The sequence below is a fragment of the Vicia villosa genome, linkage group LG7 (assembly GCF_029867415.1).
Source record: "Vicia villosa cultivar HV-30 ecotype Madison, WI linkage group LG7, Vvil1.0, whole genome shotgun sequence".
Classification (NCBI taxonomy): domain Eukaryota; kingdom Viridiplantae; phylum Streptophyta; class Magnoliopsida; order Fabales; family Fabaceae; genus Vicia; species Vicia villosa.
The window spans coordinates 66,404,798-66,426,592 of record NC_081186.1 but is presented as its reverse complement, the minus strand read 5'-3'; the positions used below and the strand labels follow the sequence as shown (position 1 = coordinate 66,426,592).

At 31.0% G+C, this 21,795-nt stretch overlaps 1 protein-coding gene across 1 annotated transcript; it reads right to left on the bottom strand.

The window, feature by feature from the left end:
- Positions 1 to 19,128: 19,128 nt before the first annotated feature.
- Positions 19,129 to 20,934, bottom strand: LOC131619237 (uncharacterized). The gene is made up of 3 exons (XM_058890357.1): positions 20,335 to 20,934; positions 19,684 to 20,255; positions 19,129 to 19,552 (listed from the first exon to the last, which is right to left on the bottom strand). The coding sequence occupies exons 1-3, from the start codon at positions 20,932 to 20,934 to the stop codon at positions 19,129 to 19,131; spliced, it is 1,596 nt and encodes a 531-aa protein (XP_058746340.1).
- Positions 20,935 to 21,795: the final 861 nt, after the last annotated feature.

Here is a 21,795-nt window from a genome sequence, read left to right as displayed (position 1 = left end):
ACTCATCATCTTTCAAACTATAAGTTGCAGACATGGATTTAGAGTTTGATGTTTACTAAGTATCGGTTTTAAAACGTTATTTGTATTGTTTAAACGGTGGAGAAATCGTCGGTTAAACAATACGGTAAATCTAACTATATCGTTGCGGACACGGACGATATAGGTGTCGATGCGTAATTATATTGATCGTTATCAAGTTCATATATTTATAAGGAAACATACAAATTTAGGTCGACGAAATCGAATCTTGATACATTTTCTTTAACCTAGAACTTTCATTAATTTACTCTTTGCTACTAAAAGAATTGAATGATCTTTTGCAAACCTAAAACTAAAGTAACATTAACTCAAGACAAAATAGGCTATAGAACGGCGGTGATATCGCAATAATCCCTGTGGATACGATAATAACGAAAAGTACACCACAATACTCTTTCAACAGTTCTTACCAAGAAGTTTTACTACCTTGTCGTCGTACTGAGGAACAAAAATGTTTAAATGCAGATTACCATCAAATACAATTATCAAATAAAAATGTAACAATGTTGATGTCCTGTTATGCACTATTGCGTAACTAATAATATGTAAGGTTTTTTACCTAGTCTTGAGCGCATTTCTTCGAGAACATTGTATCAGAATAGTGTGGTTTGAGGGTTGGCCACAGTGTGATGAGGAGTCATCCATACATAGAAGATCATTATGTATAAATGAAGCATCATGAACTTGCTTGCAACAAAAATATTAGTTTCAACATTCAAACAATTTATCACTGTCATCATGCAACATTCATTCAAACAAAAGATATACATTTCATCAAATAGTTAGTGGGGATGAAAAATTAAATGAAATCAACCATTAGGGATTTGGTGATTCTAAATCATACACAATCGCACACAGTCTAGCACACAAAACTTGTAGTATATGAAAGTAATAAACTCTCATAAACCATGAAAACGACGACAACAGTCATTATAGATATCCCCTAATGATAAGAAAACAATAGTTACAAAATCTATATAAATAATAGTTAGAAGTTATAACCCCTCCCATTCTTAAAAACCAGCATAAGACTTTCATTCTTCACCTGCAATTAAAACGATTAACAGCAACTTGATCCACTGCAAGATTTTTATATAAAAAAAAAGCATCAAAGATTTATAATCTTCACACCAAAGTCTTTCCGGACAGTGGATGTCATAAAAAAAAATCTCAGTTATAATTTGGGATTTCTCTTCTTCAACCTCAAGAATATTGCCACATTTCAAACAGAATTACATAATTAGTGGTTGAAGAAAATAATAATTTTATAAGTCTAAAACTGTTAGTAAAATCATATTAGGAGTGCTACCTTCCTCAAACATTTCATCAAAGAGATCATAACTGGGACTGCAAATAGCACTATAAAAATTTGAAACCTTCCAAATGTTGTACTTTAACCAACCAGATATATATTTATGTCAGACATTTCAAGTGATTTCAAGTGAAGATGATGGTTACCCCCACAACTGCAATGGAGATTCCTATGCCAGTTTGGGTGGAAATCTTGTTACCTGTGTGAAGCAATTATATCCAATCAAAATGTCAAAAACCATCAATTAAAATGCACACCCTGCAATTAAAATGTATATCAGCACCTTGAAAGGAAAAGTGTACAACAAAAATCATCATTTAAGGAGAAAGTAATAAAATCAAATCAGTTGTTAGCATGTATATTCAAAACCATGTTGATTACAACCATGTTCATAGAGAGTACTCAATCAATAAACGAAAACCAGATAAGTAACACGTTCTAGATCTGAATGAAAAACTGTAGAAAAAATCACTAAATATGTAAAAAAAAAATGAAAATACCACATCAACAATGGTATACCATCATATACAAAAAAATTTGATGATGTGCTGACTCGTGTTTGGGAAAAGAAAAACATTGATGAGAGCTGAAGTGAATCGATGGAAAGATGCATTGGAATACATCAAATATGAGATGAATCAGGAATGGGAAAAGAGAAAGCATTGATTTTTTGAGCACCCGAGGTTGATTGGAAGTGAAAAGGATGAATTTAATCGGTATTTTTTTAAGAACAAAGGTTTCAAAGCTGAGTATATCCTTTGTCGGCGTTGATGAATGCTCCTATGAAGCTGAACCGACACAACAATAAATTCAATACATAAGCCCAAGAAAAAATTGAAAATGAATGGCCCATTTAATTATAAAAAGTTAAACATTCTGATAATAATATTTTATAATAATTAAATAACTTTTTTAATTATGGAAACCTTTCTTTTATTAGCTAAGACAAAAATAGCATGTAGTCTAATATGTTGACACTTAGTAAATTTGCCAAAAAACTCATCTTGCTTTATTATATTGTATTTTATATATATATATATATATATATATATATATATATATATATATATATATATATATATATATATATATATATATATATATATATATATATATATATATATATATATATATATTAGCGGAGCCAAGTCTAATATTTTGAGGGGGGCACAAATATAAATGATATACATAGTATAATTTTTATTTTGCAATTTGTAATTTAGTAGTCTTTAACCACATAATTACAATGAATTATATCAATGTGTCTCGCCGCCCTCAAAAATCACATCACACAATTTTGTTTATGGTTCTTCAAGTATTTTAATAGAAATACAAAATTTAGAATCTCAAAATTCAATTTGTTTCCTATTTTTATGTAATGAAAAATATTTCAACACCACTCATCTAATAACAACCACAATTACAACACCTTACGTCAACAATTTAAAATCTAGAAAAATAAATTTATTTTTGATTATATATATATATATATATATATATATATATATATATATATATATATATATATATATATATATATATATATATTTCAGTAGTAATACTAGAACCATATAAAAAATATATTTTTTTAATGCATTTCTACTAAAAAAGATTATAGTGGTATAAGCTTTTTGAAATTAAGTTGTACAAATATCAGGTTCTAATATTCCACTATCGTCGAAATAAATATTATAAAAATAGAAAAATGGTCAAGCTGGAGTATAGAACAGTGTAGAACTGGGAACATCAAAATTGCAAAACCAACCTATAACCACTTAGTCATTTTACTTTTCCATTAACAATAATTCGCAAGTATTATTCATAAAAAATGAATTTGTTAAAATATTGGGGTGGCCGTGGGCATCCCCGTCCCAACGTGGCTCCGCCATTATATATATATATATATATATATATATATATATATATATATATATATATATATATATATATATATATATATATATATATATATATATATATATATATATATATATATATATATATATATATATATATATATATATATATATATACACATTTTTTTGGAAAACGGATGGCTTTGAAATCCATCAATATAATTATTAGTATAGTTAATTGTATTAATCTAATCTAATATCTATCTATCATCTAATATACATCTATAAAAATTTAAATATATGAAATAACCAAGTTTAACCTCACTGATTCAAAATAAATTTAGACTAATAACAAGGGTATCAAAGTCTTTTTAAACCACTACTCTCACGGTCTCACCATATTATTTTGGCAATAAATTTTGTTGATGTGTCATCACCAAACTTATTTCAATAATTTTTATTTAATTTAAATCAGAATATTATTTCATTGTATGATTAGGATTTTCACTAACTAACTATTATCTTAATCTTAATATATATATATATATATATATATATATATATATATATATATATATATATATATATATATATATATATATATATATATATATATATATATATATATATATATATATATATATATATATAAATTCAAGATTGTCATGATGGCAACCTTAACCACATGTCACCTTGATAGCAACTCTAAACAAAACCTACCCAAATGTCACATTAGTAGCATTGGTTGAGGGTGCTGCAAAGCTTGTCTGGCCTAACATGTATGAACAGGGCGCTGGCAGAGTGGATACTGTACTGGAAGTCTTTGGACAGTGAATCCAAAATTGATTCCAATGGTAAGTTTCATATTCTGTATATCAAATATTTGATTGTCTTATTCTTCATTTGGAGCTGTTAAGTTATTCTTCACATAGAGAAGCAAGTTGGAAAACTGGAAGTCTTTTGTTGTTTTTGATTATGTATATAGTTTGATATGATATGATAATAAGGGTAGTAATAATGTCAGATGGTTGATGAAACAAATCGATTTCTTCGTGACACATACCAGTCATGGTTGCCTACTGTGCTTGAACTGGTATGCTTGAACTTCTAATATTTAAATAATATATGCGGATTAAACCAAGAACCTGGAAAGAGCTGGTATGCCATCGTAATGCTGAATAAATTTTTCTTAATGATTGGTTAGTTATCCTCTTTCACCATAAATACTATGGTTTTGCTAAGACATTGCAAAAGATATATTACTATTGTTATTATTGGAAACTAATATACTTTTTATATTGTTTATACTGGCAGGAGTTTACGAAGGTGTTGTTCACTTAGAGGAGTTAAACATTCTGTTAGGCCGCAGGTATGATATCATTTGAATGAAATAAAAATTGTTTATCATTCTGTTAGGCCGTTGTCCAATATACTGAGAGTCATTTCTCTTTCATTCTATTATTTGATGAAAATGATAATCATGTGATTTTGTAGTAGAATCAGTGAAATTGGGTGTTTGTTAGGTTAATTGCTCTATTGTGATGTTTGAAGTTTGGACAATTAGAGAGTAGAATTTGTTTTGTTTTTGTTTTGAATGAAATGTTGCGGTGGCGCGATGCCTTGATAATAAGATTGTTATATGAATGGTGTGGCGCAGGTGAAAGATTACAGGTATTAGCATATGTAGGTAGTTGTGGGTTGTTTAAATTGTTGTGGCGGGTGTGAATGTTGCTTGGTGGTGTATGATGACGATTTCTCTGGACTTGAATGTGTCTCCTGTCCGGAGGAAGATGAAGATCCTTTTGAGGGGGCAGGTGGAAGAGTATGATGTGCCAGAAGAAAAGTATAACGCGGCAGAAGAGCATAGAGAGTGGAGCTGATATAGCACGCCAGGTACCCATTTCTCTCTAATGTTTTTTCTTCAGTTTGATGTTGTTGTTGTTGGTTAAGTTGGATTTGATTCATTATGCATTGGGGGTACTGCGATCGTAGTTTTTTATTTAACTATACCTGTGTTGTCAATTGTGGATCACGAAAATAGCGGTTAGTTCAAATTCCGATACTCAACAGTGCTATAGTGGCTATTTTACAATAATTTGTGCTAAACATTGTATTCCGAAACAATAGTGGTTTTGTTGCTATGCAATAGAGCTATAACCTTTACTTAACAACTGTGATTGGTATAGTTCATAATATATAGTTATTTTCATATAGAATTTTCATGAGGTTTGGTTGGGAATTCATTTTCATAACTATGAAAATTATATATTTTTGTTGTTAGCTATAGGCTATGAACAGTTTTTTTTTTATAAATGCTTTCAGGTAAGAATTATAAACTGTATCAAAGTTGAATTGATCAAAATTGTGGCATAGTTTTGAAAACTGATTTCTTATCATTCTTATATCACTGTCAACATTTGCAGAAAATGAATGGGCATTTGATTTACTTTATTGCGTTGCATTTATGGTCATGGACAAACAATGGTTGGAGACAAACGCTACGCACATGCAATTCAATGTGAGAAACATTGATATGATTGTATGTAAAATAAGATGTTCTTTCAAAGGGGTCAAAAAAGAATAATTGTGTTTCTTTTTTATTGCTACGATTACAGGATATCTTGAAATCAATGCGAGTTTGATTGGAGAAAGAGTTGATGATCGATGATGTTATACGGATTGAAGACATGCCTTCTTACAGTCTTCTTTCTAGATAAGTGGCTCAAGTTGATCATTACTAGCATAACTGTTATTCATCCCCTTCATTTCTTACATGATATGATATCTCTAAACTAAAGGAAACTCCTTTAGAAGTGATATGAATATATTTTTATTTCTTATGTTACCTGAACAGCCATCACCCTTTTGAGGATGAACTTTTTCCTCTCATAATTTATGTAGTTTCTCAATAGTGTATCCACAAGAACAATCCTTTATAATCAGTGTTAATATCCAACAGAAAGAAATTTAGTACGTTATCATAATTTTAAAGATAAATCAATACGCTTTTGTGCCTACATCTACTACTTTAACATGAAGTCAATTGGTCTGCTACTCTACTTCAACTATTTTATGCCAGCAATTTTATGAAACTATGTATTCCTTGATCTCGAGTGGTGGAGTATGTTGGACAGAGGAGAGGAGACTGTTCTAAATATATACTCAAATGAAAAACTACTTTCTCAATACTTCATGTATAATAAAGTCAATGCTTCGGTTAACATCCTCGCATAGATGGGTGCTTTTTTTATTCATAGAAGTTCTCATTGTACGTGGTCTAGGTAACTACTTTAAATACATTTTTAAGTTTGGTTTCTAGATTACTAATAAGTTCTAACTACCCGTCACTTTTTAAATTATGTATATTCATTAAATTATAATTTATCAAACAAGCAATATATGTATTGAATGTGACTTAAAATGTATTCAAATGGGCACATACATTAATAATGGGATGAGAGAGATGAAAATGCAGTGTTTTTATATATTTTAAAGCGTTATTATTAAAGATTTTAAGACTTTTCATATGTCTAAATTTTTCATTAACTTTTATTCTATTTCAAATAGATAATTTAAGATATACATTCTTGTATCCGTGCATACGCATCTCTTGACATTTAGACTGCTTATTCTTGAATAAAATTGATTGTGGCTTGTGAATTGATATTGAATTGGTATTGAAATACAAACAATTGGTATTATCTCTATTTATTTATTATCACTAAAAATATAAATAGTTAATATTTTAATTTTAATTAATTAAAAATTTATTGATCTCACTGGTCACTATCACCACAATATCTATTTTATTGTATTCACCCATGTTATAACATCAGTTATTTTCATGAGTCACTATCATCACAATATCTTTATTTATTTATTTTAACCAACCAAATTTTTGTAAATATTTATAGTTATTAGTGATATTTGTGAATATTTATAATTATTAGATATATTGAATTTATCAGGTTGTTGATTTGATACATATTTATTTTTAAATATTTTCAGTTATTAGTGCATTTATAATAACAAATATATATCATCAACAACCTACCGGCCCTGTTTTTTTTTTAAATAACCATGTATTAGAAAAAAATTACGCAAATAACCATATTTCGGAAAAAATTACGCAAATAACCAAGTTTCAGAAAATATTGACACTAAGGCGCCATGTGAGATGGTGCAACCATTGTATCAGATGAAGGGAGGTGCCATTTGGGATGGCTCCTATGTACAACTTTTCTGCAATAAGCCATCTCAGATGGCGCCTTGGTGCATTTTAATGGACAATTGAACAAATATATACAAGGCGGAGCCATATGAGATGACTCCTCCTCCTAAAAGTTGAAGGGAGGCGCCATTTGACATGACTTATTGGGAGTGAGTGTGCCATGTCAGATGGCGCTTAGGGCTAAAAAAAGGGGAATAAGCCATGTGAGATGGCGCCTTGGTGTTAAGGGTTTCAGAAATCTGATTATTTGTGTAATTTTTTTTTAAAACGTGGTTATTTGCGTAATTTTTTTAATACATAATTATTTTTAAAAAAAATTCACCGGCCCTTATCGAATGATATAACAATTGCATATTAAACTATACAATCCCCATTTATTACTATGTTTTTTTTAATAACAGTTGCATATATAATACTTCAAAGTATTTCCGTCAGGAGTGTCATATACCATTTAGTATTTATACTAGGTATTATATATACATTTTAGCTTTACTATTCACTTTGTGGTTCATATGTAAACACTCTTCACTATTTAATTTGTGGTTCATATGCAAATATTCACCACAAAATTTTACTTCTTCTATTACGTTACTAATACACTCTTCATCTACTAGTATTCCACTATCGTCGAAATAAATATTTTAAAAATAGAAAAATGGTCAAGCTGGAGTGTAGAACTGGGAACATCAAAATTGCAAAACCAACCTATAACCACTTAGTCATTTTACTTTTCCATTAACAATAATTCGCAAGTATTATTCATAAAAAATGAATTTGTTAAAATATTGGGGTGGCCGTGGGCATCCCGTGTCCCAACGTGGCTCCGCCACTATATATATATATATATATATATATATATATATATATATATATATATATATATATATATATATATATATATATATATATATATATATATATATATATATATATATATATATATATATACATTTTTTTTGGAAAACGGATGGCTTTGAAATCCATCAATACAATTATTAGTATACTTAATTGTATCAATTCTAATCTAATATCTATCTATCTAATATACATCTATAAAAATTTAAGTATATGAAATAACGAAGTTTAACCTCACTAATTCAAAATAAATTTAGACTAATAACAAGGGTATCAAAGTCTTTTTAAACCACTACTCTCACCATATTATTTTGGCAATAAATTTTGTTGATGTGTCATCACCAAACTTATTTCAATAATTTTTATTTAATTTAAATCAGAATATTATTTCATTGTATGCTTAGGATTTTCACTAACTAACTATTATCTTAATCTTAATATATATATATATATATATATATATATATATATATATATATATATATATATATATATATATATATATATAAATCCAAGGTTGTCATGATGGCAACCTTAACCACATGTCACCTTGATAGCAACTCTAAACAAAACCTACCCAAATGTCACATTAGTAGCAACTCTAGACACAAATCCTAATTGTAATTTTACTAATTTGTCCCTACATTAAAAATAAATGTCACATTAGTAGCAACTCTAGACACAAATCCTAATTGTATTTTTACTAATTTGTCCCTACATTAAAAATAAATAATAATAATAACTATAATAATAATAAACATAATAAAAATAAAAATAAAAATAATAACTATAATAATAATAAACATAATAAAAATAATAATAATCATACTTATTAATCTATTTTACAAATATTATCATAATTTCATTTTTTTTTTATTTGTCTTTCCTTTGTCCATCTATTTTACCAATATATTTATGTTTAAAACATAACTTACTTATTTAAATATAAATATTATGATAAATATAATATTATAATAATCTAATAATAATAATTTAAAAAATTCATTGATGAAATAATATATAAATATGACTCATAAATATTTAAATTATATTTTGTTTTGCTATTATGTAACTCTTATTATTTAATTATCACAAAAATAATTTAAAAAGAATAAATGTAAATAATAAAATAAATGTATTAATATACTAAATAAATCTTGCAGTTACATCTTTTTATGTTATGTAACTCCTACTATTATGATTGTGTGTGTGTGAGAGAGTTATCATTGTTTTTTTCTAGATAAATTATTGGGGGTGCTTGATCGTGATCTTCCTATTTAAACTTTAGTTTATATTAATATAACTTTTATTAGTCTGTTATTCTAACTATTATTATAGTTTTTTATTGGTTGATCTGATATGACTTTTTTCCATGTGAATCAGAAGATTATAATAAAATTGTATTACATTGTTGTTGTTTGGGAAGTCTATAATATTCATTCAGGTAAGCACATGTGTATAGCCATATATTTGCATAATTGAAAACTCCTCATTTTATTGATATATTTTTTTGTTAGTTAGTTATTCTACCTTTTTTTCTTATTTCTTATTTTTGTATTGAATAACATAAATATAACTATTTTTTCTCATGTGTGAATCAGGAGTACAACTACAAGATATATATGAGACTTCCATTTTCTTTAGTTCTTGCATATTGGTGGTTCTAGAGGTCTATGAGATTGTTGTGACATAAATACATATATTTTTAATCCTAATATATTCTAATTTCCACTATATTAAAGTTATTTATTATTTAAAGAAATTATTTTTATGTAATCTTATTACATTGACATTTCAAAAAAAAATTATAACCTCTTACACTAAATTTTTTTAAACTATGCTACTAAATAAAAAAATTTCACATACATATTAATTATTTTTATACACATCTAAAATGAATGATTTATATTTTAAATTTTGACGTATTATTTTATTAGTAGTATAATAATAATAATTAATTATTTAATTTAATTTAACACTTATAAATTTTCTCAAATAATAAATTTTCTTCATACCTGGTCAGTAAATCCACAACCATATCCTGTTGGCCTATGAGCTTCTCAAAGGATCCAATAGGAAAGGTGGCCCTCCTAGGTGTATGCTCCAAATTGATTTGCAGAAAGCCTGTGACATGATAAATTGGCAAGCTTTAGAAACCATTATGCTAGAAGTTGGGATTCCATCCAAAATTGTTGGTTGGATCATGGACACCTTGACTACTGTTTCCTACAGGTTCAATATCAATGGATCTCTATCCAAGATCTTGACTGCTAAGAGAGGCATTAGGCAATGGGGTCCTATCTCCCCTTACCTCTTTGCTATCCTCATGGAATACTTGCAGAGATGTTTACAACATATGCAGCTAGACTCATCCTTTAACCATCATGCTAAGTGTAAAAGATTGAACCTGACTAACCTCATGTTTGCTGATGATGTGTTGCTTTTTTCTAGAGGAGACTTCAATTCTGTGGAACTGTTGGTGAAAACTTTCCAAAACTTCTTAAAGTCTACAGGTATGAAAGTTAATAGCTCAAAAAGTAAAATATATTTTGGTGCTGTCAATCCTGATATGAGAGAGAGGCTCCTTAGATTCACTGAATTTAAGGAGGGCATGCTTCCATTCAAATATTTAGGGGTCCCCATCACTCACAAAAAGCTCTATGTTGATCAATATAGTGAATTAATTGACAAGATCCTCCATAGAATTAGACACTGGTCAGCTAAACTCTTAACTTATGCTGGAAGACTCCAACTAATTAAGAGTGTCTCCTTTGCTCTTGCTAATTACTGGTTGACTTGCTTTCCCTTACCTAAATCTGTAATTAGCAGGATTGATGCTATCTGTAGATCCTTTCTTTGGACAGGTAAGGACTCTATCAGTCACAAAATTCTTGTTGCTTGGTCTACTGTTTGCAAACCTCTCAAGGCGGGTGGTATTGGCATCATTAATTTGAGTATTTGGAATAACTGTACTATGTTGAAATTGCTGTGGAATATTTGTAACAAGCCTGACAACCTATGGGTTAAATGGGTGCATGCCCACTACTTAAAGAATCAGAACATTCTTGAGGTGCAACCAAAATCTACTTGCACTTGGATTTTTCGTGATATTCTGAGCATGAGGGCACTGCTTCAGGACCATCAGCAACTCTGGGATGCTACATGTCTTAAAGGTAGATTCAAATGTGGGGAGTTCCATGCTACTTTTATCAACTCAGTATCAGTACCTTGGTATAGACTCCTTTACAGGAATCCTGCAAGACCTCGAGCCAATATGATATTATGGCTCCTTTGTCATAGGAAATTGGCCACCAAAAGTAGACTAATGAGGTTTGGTTTCTATTGAAGTGACAAATGTTGTTTCTACAATGAGGAAGAAACGGCTGATCACCTCTTCTTTAATTGTAGTGTTACTAGGAGGATATGGAGTGCTGTGTTGGAATGGATACAAATCACTCATGATCCACAAGATTGGAGCAATGATTTACCTTGGATTATTAGAAATGGTAAAGGTAGTGGATGGAAAGCGAAATTATTCAAGCTTGCTATGGCAGAAACAGTCTATGGTGTATGGGATCACCGCAACAAAATTTGCTTTGGCAAGCCAGCTGACCTTAGCAACACTATTAGTAGCATCATTGAGATTATCAGTTATCGTGGCTGGTACTGCAAAGCCCTCAAACCTCACATTGCTTGCTTGATGGCTAATTAGGTCTTTTGTTGTTAGTTTGTCTATTTTGAATGTTGGATCCCTTGGATCACCGTACTTCATGATTTTTTGGTTTAATAAAGTCTCTTTATTCCAAAAAAACACTAGTACAAAAAACACTTTTTAAATCAGTTAAAAACAATTTTTTAAATCGGTTGGTTGTCTGATTTAATAACGGCCGATTTAGAAAGTTTTTACTTCTTAAATCAGGTATGATCCGATTTAAAATATGTTATTAAATCGGTTAGTCTGATTTAAAAGTATTTGTTTAAATCGGTTTGACCCATTTAAAAAAGGTTAAAAAAGTAATAAAGCTTTTTAAATCTATCTTGTCCGATTTAAAATCTCAAATTTAAATCGGTTCATCTGATTTAATATTGTTATTTTAAATTTGTTCATTTGATTTAAAAGTACAATGTCAATTTTTTCCTATTGTCATTTTTATTTCTTCCACAATATAAATATTTATCAAATTATAAACAATACAAAAATCACAATTAAACACTGATCAAATATTTCATACACAACCATTAATACAAAATAACATAGAACAAAGTTTTAAATAAATTCAATCAATTATAAAATATTCATGAAACCATGTTACACACAGTACCATTAAACTTAACACCTCTTGTCAAAATCAAACTAGTACCATTAAACTTAACACCTCTTATCAAAATAAAATTATAGTACTACCAAAACAGTAACTTGTCTAAGAAATTCTAAACAAACTATGAGGCCTACAACATATGTTCAAAAATAAACAGCACCGACACGTGATCAAATTACTTCAAATGAATTCTAGAATAAAATTTGCACAACGTTCTTGAACATTTGTGACGTCATCCTCAGAAAATGGTGTTGAGTCTCCAAATATCTGAATAAATTTTAAATAATTTTAAAATATTGCATTAACATTAAAGAAGATAATTTACCCATAATTGATTTCTTTTGTTAAATACCTGATTCCATGAATTCACAATTCTAGCTGATACAATGTTCAACATATGTATCATAACATAGTAGCCACACTCATAATTGAAAGATTGTCTTTGACACTATAATTACCATAAGTTATAGTAAGTAAATAGTATATATATATATATATATATATATATATATATATATATATATATATATATATATATATATATATATATATATATATACATACAAAAATTATTAATAAAAACTTTAAGTTATTTATGAAATTTTTAACTTACTTTGAGAGTAATGTTCCATGTTGGCTTTCTTTGTTTTCTCGAGCCTTTCAACCTATTATATCCATCTATGGCTCTACAGTAATGAAGTATATTCATTAAATTTGTCTTCTAAGACATCATAAATTACATGTAAGGTAAATAAATTATACTTACAAATCAACCATAAGAACGATGTTTTTATCTGGCTTCAACCCCATCGAATATATGAAGACTGCATTTTGCTTTTTTGGCTCAATAATGAGCAATTGCCAATGATGACTGCATTTCATGAGAAACAAAAATTAAATATGTCAATTTCAATTCTTTATAATATATGTTTCTTAGAGCTATGATTTTTTAGAACCCCAATTGTGTTAATAATTATGATGAACCAAATAAAACCCATGTGTTGTGAAATATAAAGATCAAACGTTAAGGACTTTCCATTCAAGTTAAGGGACCTATAACAGAAAACCAAACATGCACTTAGTCTATAATTTCTTATCCAAAAGATACATGTTCTTATGTTCCATATAATTAAAATGAAAAAAAAAGGTGTACCCAATGAGAAGAAGATTAAGACCGTAACAGAAATAAGCCATAACAAGAAGGATCAAAATCTAAGATAACTTTACCTGAGTTTTTGATAATTTTTATTAAACTATCTACCTTATACCTTAAGCAAAGAACATGACCATAATATATGGTTAAAATCTAACTAAGATACAACAACATATATTTAAACATCTTACTATTTATTCAATCAAGAAATAAGAATCTAACTCTTATAAATTATATGAAGATCAGATACACTTACTTGTTGATGTATGGTACAAAAAAGCAGTCTTTGTCATTCTCAAGCAGCTTTTCAATTATGTGAGATTGAGAACTAGCTCGGTCATTTTGTGTTTGAATGAAATTTGGATCGATGAAACCATACATATTACTCTTGTCCAACCGAGTACAAATATGTTTTATATACCTAATGTCAAGTACCAAATTTGGATCAATAATATACCAACATGGAAAAAAGCACAACATAAAAGTTGCAGCCCTCTAACAAATACATAAACAACCCTCTAACCAATACACACTCTGCCAATAAATATAGTCGACCAAACATAACAAAAAAGTATTCAACTATACGCATAACAACAACAAAACATACCTGCAATACAGACCTTAAACAATTGACAATACATGCATTAAAAAACTAACAACAACCATACAATAATAAAGAAAACCCGAGAGAGGGGGTAGAATCTAAAATAAAAAGAAATCGCATAAATAAGTTTATCAAGCAAAATAGTCATCATGGTATAAATATATGAAAAATACAAATAAACAGAAATTTCATAAATAAGTTTATCAAGCAAAATATTCATCATGGTACAAATATATGAAAAATACAAAAATAAAAATGATGTAGAAATGTACTTACACCACCCATATACGTAGAATAGAGATGCGTAAAATCTTGTGTCTTCATACACAATTCCATAATATCTTTGATTGGGACATAAAAAATTTTATTCCCTTCCAACTTGAACATCATATCATATTTTCGTGACATTATCCTTAACATCAATTTTTCAGCACCAGTGTTTTCAGGTTCTGGCCTTTTAGATGGAAGGACATCTTTTTTACTTCCGTCAACATCCTAAACATTTAAAGATATTAGACATTATAAGATAGTAATTTTATATTAAAATAGAAAGTGAACACAAATAACAAATACCTTATTAGTTACAAGACGCAAAAGTCTTTTCGGCCATTGAATGAAAGTGTTGAGGGCCTCACCAACCTTTGTCACCTCATCTGTGGGCACAGGGACTTGAACATTTGAATCGAGCACCTTGGTTACCGCCACCCTTGCCATATCCTTATCAAACAATTGATTATGTATGGAAGGCCCCAAATTATACACATTTGCATATGCCACTATAAGAAGTTTCTTATCAACATATAATTCACACTCTTCAGGGATATCCTCATCATCCTCTTGTATATGCAGCATTGCTGAACAACTACCATTCGTGCTCGCACGTATTATGGCATTAGGAGAACAAACTGGAAAATTTGGATATTATTGAGAGAATGTTGGCATTGACGATATGTCCCGCATCACTTGTTCTCGAATATCCTTTGCAAGCTTTAATTTTAAGGCCTCAATTTGTGTGTTATTGAAAACAAATGAGGTAGAGTCAACATCACGAGGATGTGGACCAAAATATTTTCGAATTCCCACACCTCGACCAACACCACGAACACGTCCAGGGTGTTCAGGTCGCCCAATCGCTTCCGTTAAGATATCTTGGCGTCCTTGAGGAACAAAGCTTCCTTCAGATGCTTTTTGAACCAGCGAATCCTACAACAAAACATAAGAGTTTTACCAAGCAACTACGGAAAAAATCTCATTTCCTACATTTAAATTAAATTCAACAATAGTTTCATCCTTATCAAAATATAAAACCAAGTCAGAATTCATATAGTTTTTAAAGGAAATGATACTTTTATTTGAGTGTAACATATGTATTAAGTCTTCAAGTCTTCAATCAATGGACTGAGATAAACATCTATGTCATTTCCCGGTTGCTTTGGACCCGAAATCATCATGGATAACATAATGTATTTGCGTTTCATGCAAATTGAAGGAGGTAGATTGTAGATCATTAAGAGAACGGGCCATGAACTGTGGTTACTACTTAAGTTCCCATATGGATTCATTCCATCTGTAGCAAGTCCAAGCCTAAGGTTTCTTGGCTCATTCCCGAATTCCGGATACAAAGCATCAATTTTCTTCCACTGTAAAGAATCAGTCGAATGACGAATATACCCATCACATTTCCTCTCTTCTGCATGCCATCTAATATTCTTTGCATCATTTACATTATTGAACAATTGCTTTAGCCTTGGAATTACTGAAAGATACCATAACATCTTCGTAGGAGGATGTTGTACACTTTCATCACAGTTGAAATCATTGTCCTTCTCTTTGTAGCGTGATAGTCCACACCCGGGGCACCTCTTCAACTCTTCAAACTCATTTCGATACAATATACAATCATTAGGGAATGCATGTATTTTCTTATACTCTATACCCATCGAACACACTATATTTTTTGCATCATAGTTATGATTGGGTAATGTGTTACCTTATGGGAGCATTTCTTTCAATAGCTCAAGCAATTCAATGAAGCTTTTATCTGTCCATCCATTTCTCGCCTTCAAGTTGAACAATCTCAGCACCGCAGACAACCGTGTGAAATTAGTGCACCTTGGATACAAAGCCTCTTTTTTATCTTTGCACAAATTATCATACATATATGCTCGCTGGAAAGACTCAGGACCTATATCACGAATCATATCATCTAGCCGATTGTTCATATCTATATTGACTTCATTTGTACTTGATGCACTTGGAACGCTTAGCAACTCGCCATGCCATATCCATTTGGTATAATTTTGGTTAATCCCGTGACAAATAAGATGACTTTTTATCAACTAAAAATGTAACGAGGGAATATTCAAACATTGAACACAAGGACAATAAAACTTTCCATTATTATCAGGAAGTTTTTCCAAGGCAAATTGTATAAACTCGTCCACTCCTTTCTCATTCTCTTCACTCAAACGATTAGAATTCATCCAACTACGATCCATAACTAATTCTGAAAAAATACAAACACAAATAATAAATTACGGTGTTTACTTAGTCTAAGGGTGTGTTTGGTTCGAGGTAAACGGAGGGGAGGGGAGGGAATGTTTATAATAAAATGTGTTTGGTTCAATTTTTAGGAGGGGATTCGGAGGGGAGGGGAGGGGAGGGGAGCAAAATCCCTCCAAATCACACATTTTGTGTTCCCTCGAATCGGGGGGATTCGGAGGGGAGGGGAGGGAATGTGACTATTGATATTTAATAAATTAATATATTTACTAAAATACCCTCAATTTTATTTTATTATTTCAAAATTATTATTTTCTTTCGTCTGCTTTTTTTTTCTTTCTCTATTGCTTATATCAATTTATTATAATTATTTTTTACTTTTAAATTATTATTTTTATTTAATAAAATTTATAATAACTAAATTTTTTAACTTTTTATTATAATTTTTATTTTTATGTTTATTTATATTAATTTTTTTCTAATTTCGTTATAGATTCTATTATATATATAATAATAATATTTTAAACCATTCAATTATTTTGTTTATTTTACATATTATATATATATATATATATATATATATATATATATATATATATATATATATATATATATATATATATATATATATATATATATCGATAAATTATTGGCTAAATTACAGTTTTGGTCCCCCTATTTTAGTGTTTTCACGATTTTAGTCCCCCTGTTTTGTTTTTAAACACTTTTGGTCCCCCATCCCCACTTTGGCTACCAAAAACGCCTATGTGGCACTTTTTAAATTACGTGGCATGCTTCTTTCGTTTATTTTTTTCCATGTCATTATAGTTAAATATTAAAATTATAAATATTAATTATAAATTGGTTATTTAAGAAAACATGTTCTTCTTCGTGTGTTTGAGAGTGCTAGGGTTTCAGAACTTAGAAGCTGCGGCTCTGTCTCTTCTTCATCGTGTTTTTAGGGTTTAAGGGTGGCACACACTCACTCATCTACTTTCTTCTTCTGTGTTTCATTGCAATCCATCATTCCTATTCTTCTTCGTGTGTTTGAGAGTGCTAGGGTTTCAGAGCTAAGAAGCTGCGCCTCTGTCTCTTCTTCATCGTGTTTTCAGGGTTTAAGGGTGGCACACACTCACTCATCTACTTTCTTCTTCTGTGTTTCATTGCAATCCATCATTCCTATGGCATCTGAAGCATTTAGCATTTCAAGCAACCTATCTCATTCTAGGAGAAGAAGACTGCAGTGTTACTGTGGGTTGGACGCCCCCCTGGTTACTTCTTGGACATCTCAGAATCCAGGTCGAAGGTTCTATGGTTGTGGGTTATACAAGGTAATTCAAAATCCCTAATTTTTTTCGTCCTTGTATAAATGTTTTAATTTTCTCAATCACTGAGCAATGGTGTGTGTTATACAGTTACAAGGAAGGAAAGGATGTGCATATTTTGAGTGGTACGATGAGCAACTGGAAGAACGTTCAAATGAGGTCATCAACTCATTATTGAAGAAAGTTAACAATTTGAAGAAGGAATTATTGATAAAGAAGACTGATGACAAGTTGAAAAAGAAAGTCAAATTTTTAGTTACATTTTTGGTTTTGTCTTGGGTTCTGATATTAGTGTTGCTGCTAAAAATTGTGGTTGGATAATGTATTGTTGGTTGGATAATGTATTGCTAGTGTAATGATTATGTAATATAGGTGTAATGTATTATCAGTACATGGTTCTATGGATAATGTATTATCAGTACATGGTTCTCAAAATTATCAATTCGAGTTCATCTATTTCAAAATGGTACTATACTGATTAGATTGCTTATCAATACATGGCTCTATTTCTTATGGTTCAAAAAATTATCAGTACATGAAAGATCCGTTTACTATATTATCAATTTCAATTACATGGTTAAATTTCAAAATAATTGTAAGCAGCATTGCTTAATGAAAGATCCAAAAATGCATTCAAGATAATGGATCAATTTCAATACATGGTTCAATTTCAAAATAATGGACATATTTCAAAATAATTGTAAGCTGCATTGCTTAATGTAAGATCCAAAACTGACAGTAACTGTAAACTGCATTGTAAGCTGCATTGCTTAATGTAAGATCCAAAATAACTTTCAAAACAAGATTTCCAAAATAACTGTAAGCTGCTTAATGTAAGATCCAAAATAATTATAAGCTGCATTGCTTAAATACATTTGCCCAAAAGGATTTCCTATCTAGTTGCTATCTATTACATTGGCCAAAAGGATTTCCTATCTAGTTGTTTCTTGTGTTAGAGGCGCCTGCGATCCTTGTGTCAAAACAGTAGGCGCTTCATCGGTTGATGACTTCTTTTGCTTCTTTGTTCTGGTATTTTCTGATGATGATGCTTTCGTCTGCTTCTTTGTCTTATTACTTCCTTTGGGCAACTGTCGATCCGCCGCTGTCTTTCCCTTGCACGTCCTTGAATTGTGCCCAAAATTCCCACAGCTTTTGCACTTGACAGTTGTCAAGATTCTAGGTAACACATTGCTTGAATTGGGCTCATCATTAGACTTATTTCTTTTCTTTTTGGGTCGTCCTGGAGCTCTCCTCATGACTGGTGGATTAATTGGTTCACCTTCTGTTGTTGGCCAAAGTCTTAGACCATTCGAAGGTAGAACAATATAAGAGTATGTTGCCATGAAACTTGTTTTCCTGTGCACAATATAAGAGTAGAGCACCAGTTCAGTATAACACCAGTAATAGTAAGAGTTCAGCATATCAGTATATCACACCTATAATACTTTTATACACAGTTTTTCATTAATCAATATCAGTCCATTTACGACAATGTGTGGTGTAGTTGTAAGTTCACCTCGTAAGTGTCCGTACCATTGGTCACACTAAAGATATTGAAAGCATCATCTTCGTGCCATGTTGGTGTCCAACCACCAGCTTCCCTCTTCAATCTTTCAATAGTTTGTTCCACCCTAGGACAAATATTGCCTCTGAATCGAGTAATGAGATTTTTCTGCTTCACTATCCTTGTTGTAATGTAATGCTTTATACCTTCGAGTAAAGTGATGATGGGCTTGTCTCTATACTCCAATATAGCCATGTTGAACGCCTCACACATGTTATTTACCTGCAAAACACAATGACTGTAAGTGCGGAATGCAGACCTACTCCACATGGCAGCCGGAATGTCCTTCATGTCTTTACAAGCAGCTGGATCGATAAGTTCAATTTTTTTCATGGCTCTTTCCCAATCTGGAACTACGGTTGCCCTAGCTGCTTGCCATAGTAACTCTTTCATACGTGTGCCAGGGTACCTCTTCTTCCAGTTTCCGTACAAGTGCTTAACACACAGCCTGTGTTCTACATTCGGCCCCAACTCAGCAATAGCCGGCACCAAGCCCTATCATAATACAACAATGTTAATATTGTACAACATAATAAAAAAGGAAATAAATAATGAAAAAAAGTAAGATAACAACCTTTTGTTGGTCTGAAATAAAACCATAAGACCTTGGAAAAATATTGTTCAGATCTGCTAATAAAAGATCCAGAAACCACTTCCATGAGTCTCTTGTCTCGGCTTCCACCACAGCATAAGCAATTGGATAAATCTGATTGTTCCCGTCCATTCCCAGTGCCGCCATTAGCTGACCACCGTACTCACCCTTCAAAAAACATGCATCAAGACCAATCAAAGGCCTGCAGGTATATGCGAATGTTGCTTTACAGGCCTCCAGACATATGTATATCCTCTCAAAAACAGGTCCAACATCAGACATACCACACTTGATTATGACAGTGGTATTAGGATTAGACCTTCTGAGCTCCTCGGCATAATTTCTCAAATATGCGTATTGCTCAGTCTCAGCACCATGTATTAGTTCCAATGCTCTTGTTTTGGCCCTATATGCTTGTGCCGATGACAACTTCACACTCCACTTTTCAAGTGACTCTGCAACCAACCCCTTTGGCCTCATTTCAGGTGTATGTCTCAAGAGTGGTATAAATTTCTTAGCCAACCATTCTGTTGTAGCTTGCCTATTCTTAGCAGTCCTATGACAAGTGTGATCATCAGTCATGCTCACCAACTGCCAGTATTCGTTCGCTACCCTTTTACTAAATCTCATGTAAAAGGGACAGTCCTTATCACACCTAACAACAACTCATTTCCTATCGTTTTTCGTGATATGTAGGTTTTTTATCTTTTCCATTGCAAATGACTTCACTGCCTCTCTAATAAGACTTTTTGAGGCAAATGACATTCCAAGCTCAAATCTCACATGATCCCTACTTTCGGGCATTTTAAACTTCGGAAAAGTAGGTTCATCACCTTCGTCCTCACTTCCTCGAGGAGTATCAAGTTCATCTGATTCAACATCATAGGCTTCTTGAAAATCAGATGCTTTGGTTGGTTCTTGGGTTGAGGAGACTTGGGTTACATCGTTGTTTTCTTGTGTAAATGTGTGGCTTGGTACCTCGTGTGTCAAATCCCAATCATCCTCAACTAAGTCATCATTTACAAAATCCTCACTATCACCCAAATCATCTTTCTCATCTTGCACATAATCTTCGTCTTCCTCACTTTCATCCTCATTTACTACTTCTTCCCTATCTTCCACATTTATTTCTTCCCTCTCTTCCTCGTTTATTTCATCCCTCCCTTCCATATTTACTTCTTCCCTATCTTCCATATGTATTTCTTCTCTCTCTTCCATATGTATTTCTTCTCTCTCTTCCATATTTACCTTTTCCCTCCCTTCCATATTTACTTCTTCCCTCTCTTCCACATTTACCTTTTCCCTCTCTTCCACATTCACTTCTTCCATATGTACTTCAACATACTCTCTTGCTTCTTCTTCGGTTAAAACTTCGGGTTCATCTACTACATGCTCAACATAGATATTACCAATATCGTAGCCCTTCATGTCTTCCCCAAATTT

What these genes read in the sequence shown, in the direction of transcription:
- LOC131619237 (XM_058890357.1), bottom strand. Translation starts at nt 20,934, where the DNA reads ATGACTGATGATCACACTTGTCATAGGACTGCTAAGAATAGGCAAGCT. An exon ending in TTATTTCAGACCAACAAAAG is followed by an intron (nt 20,256 to 20,334) that starts GTTGTTATCTTA and finishes GTATTATGATAG; the next exon opens with GGCTTGGTGCCGGCTATTGC. An exon ending in CAACTACACCACACATTGTC is followed by an intron (nt 19,553 to 19,683) that starts GTAAATGGACTG and finishes TATTGTGCACAG; the next exon opens with GAAAACAAGTTTCATGGCAA.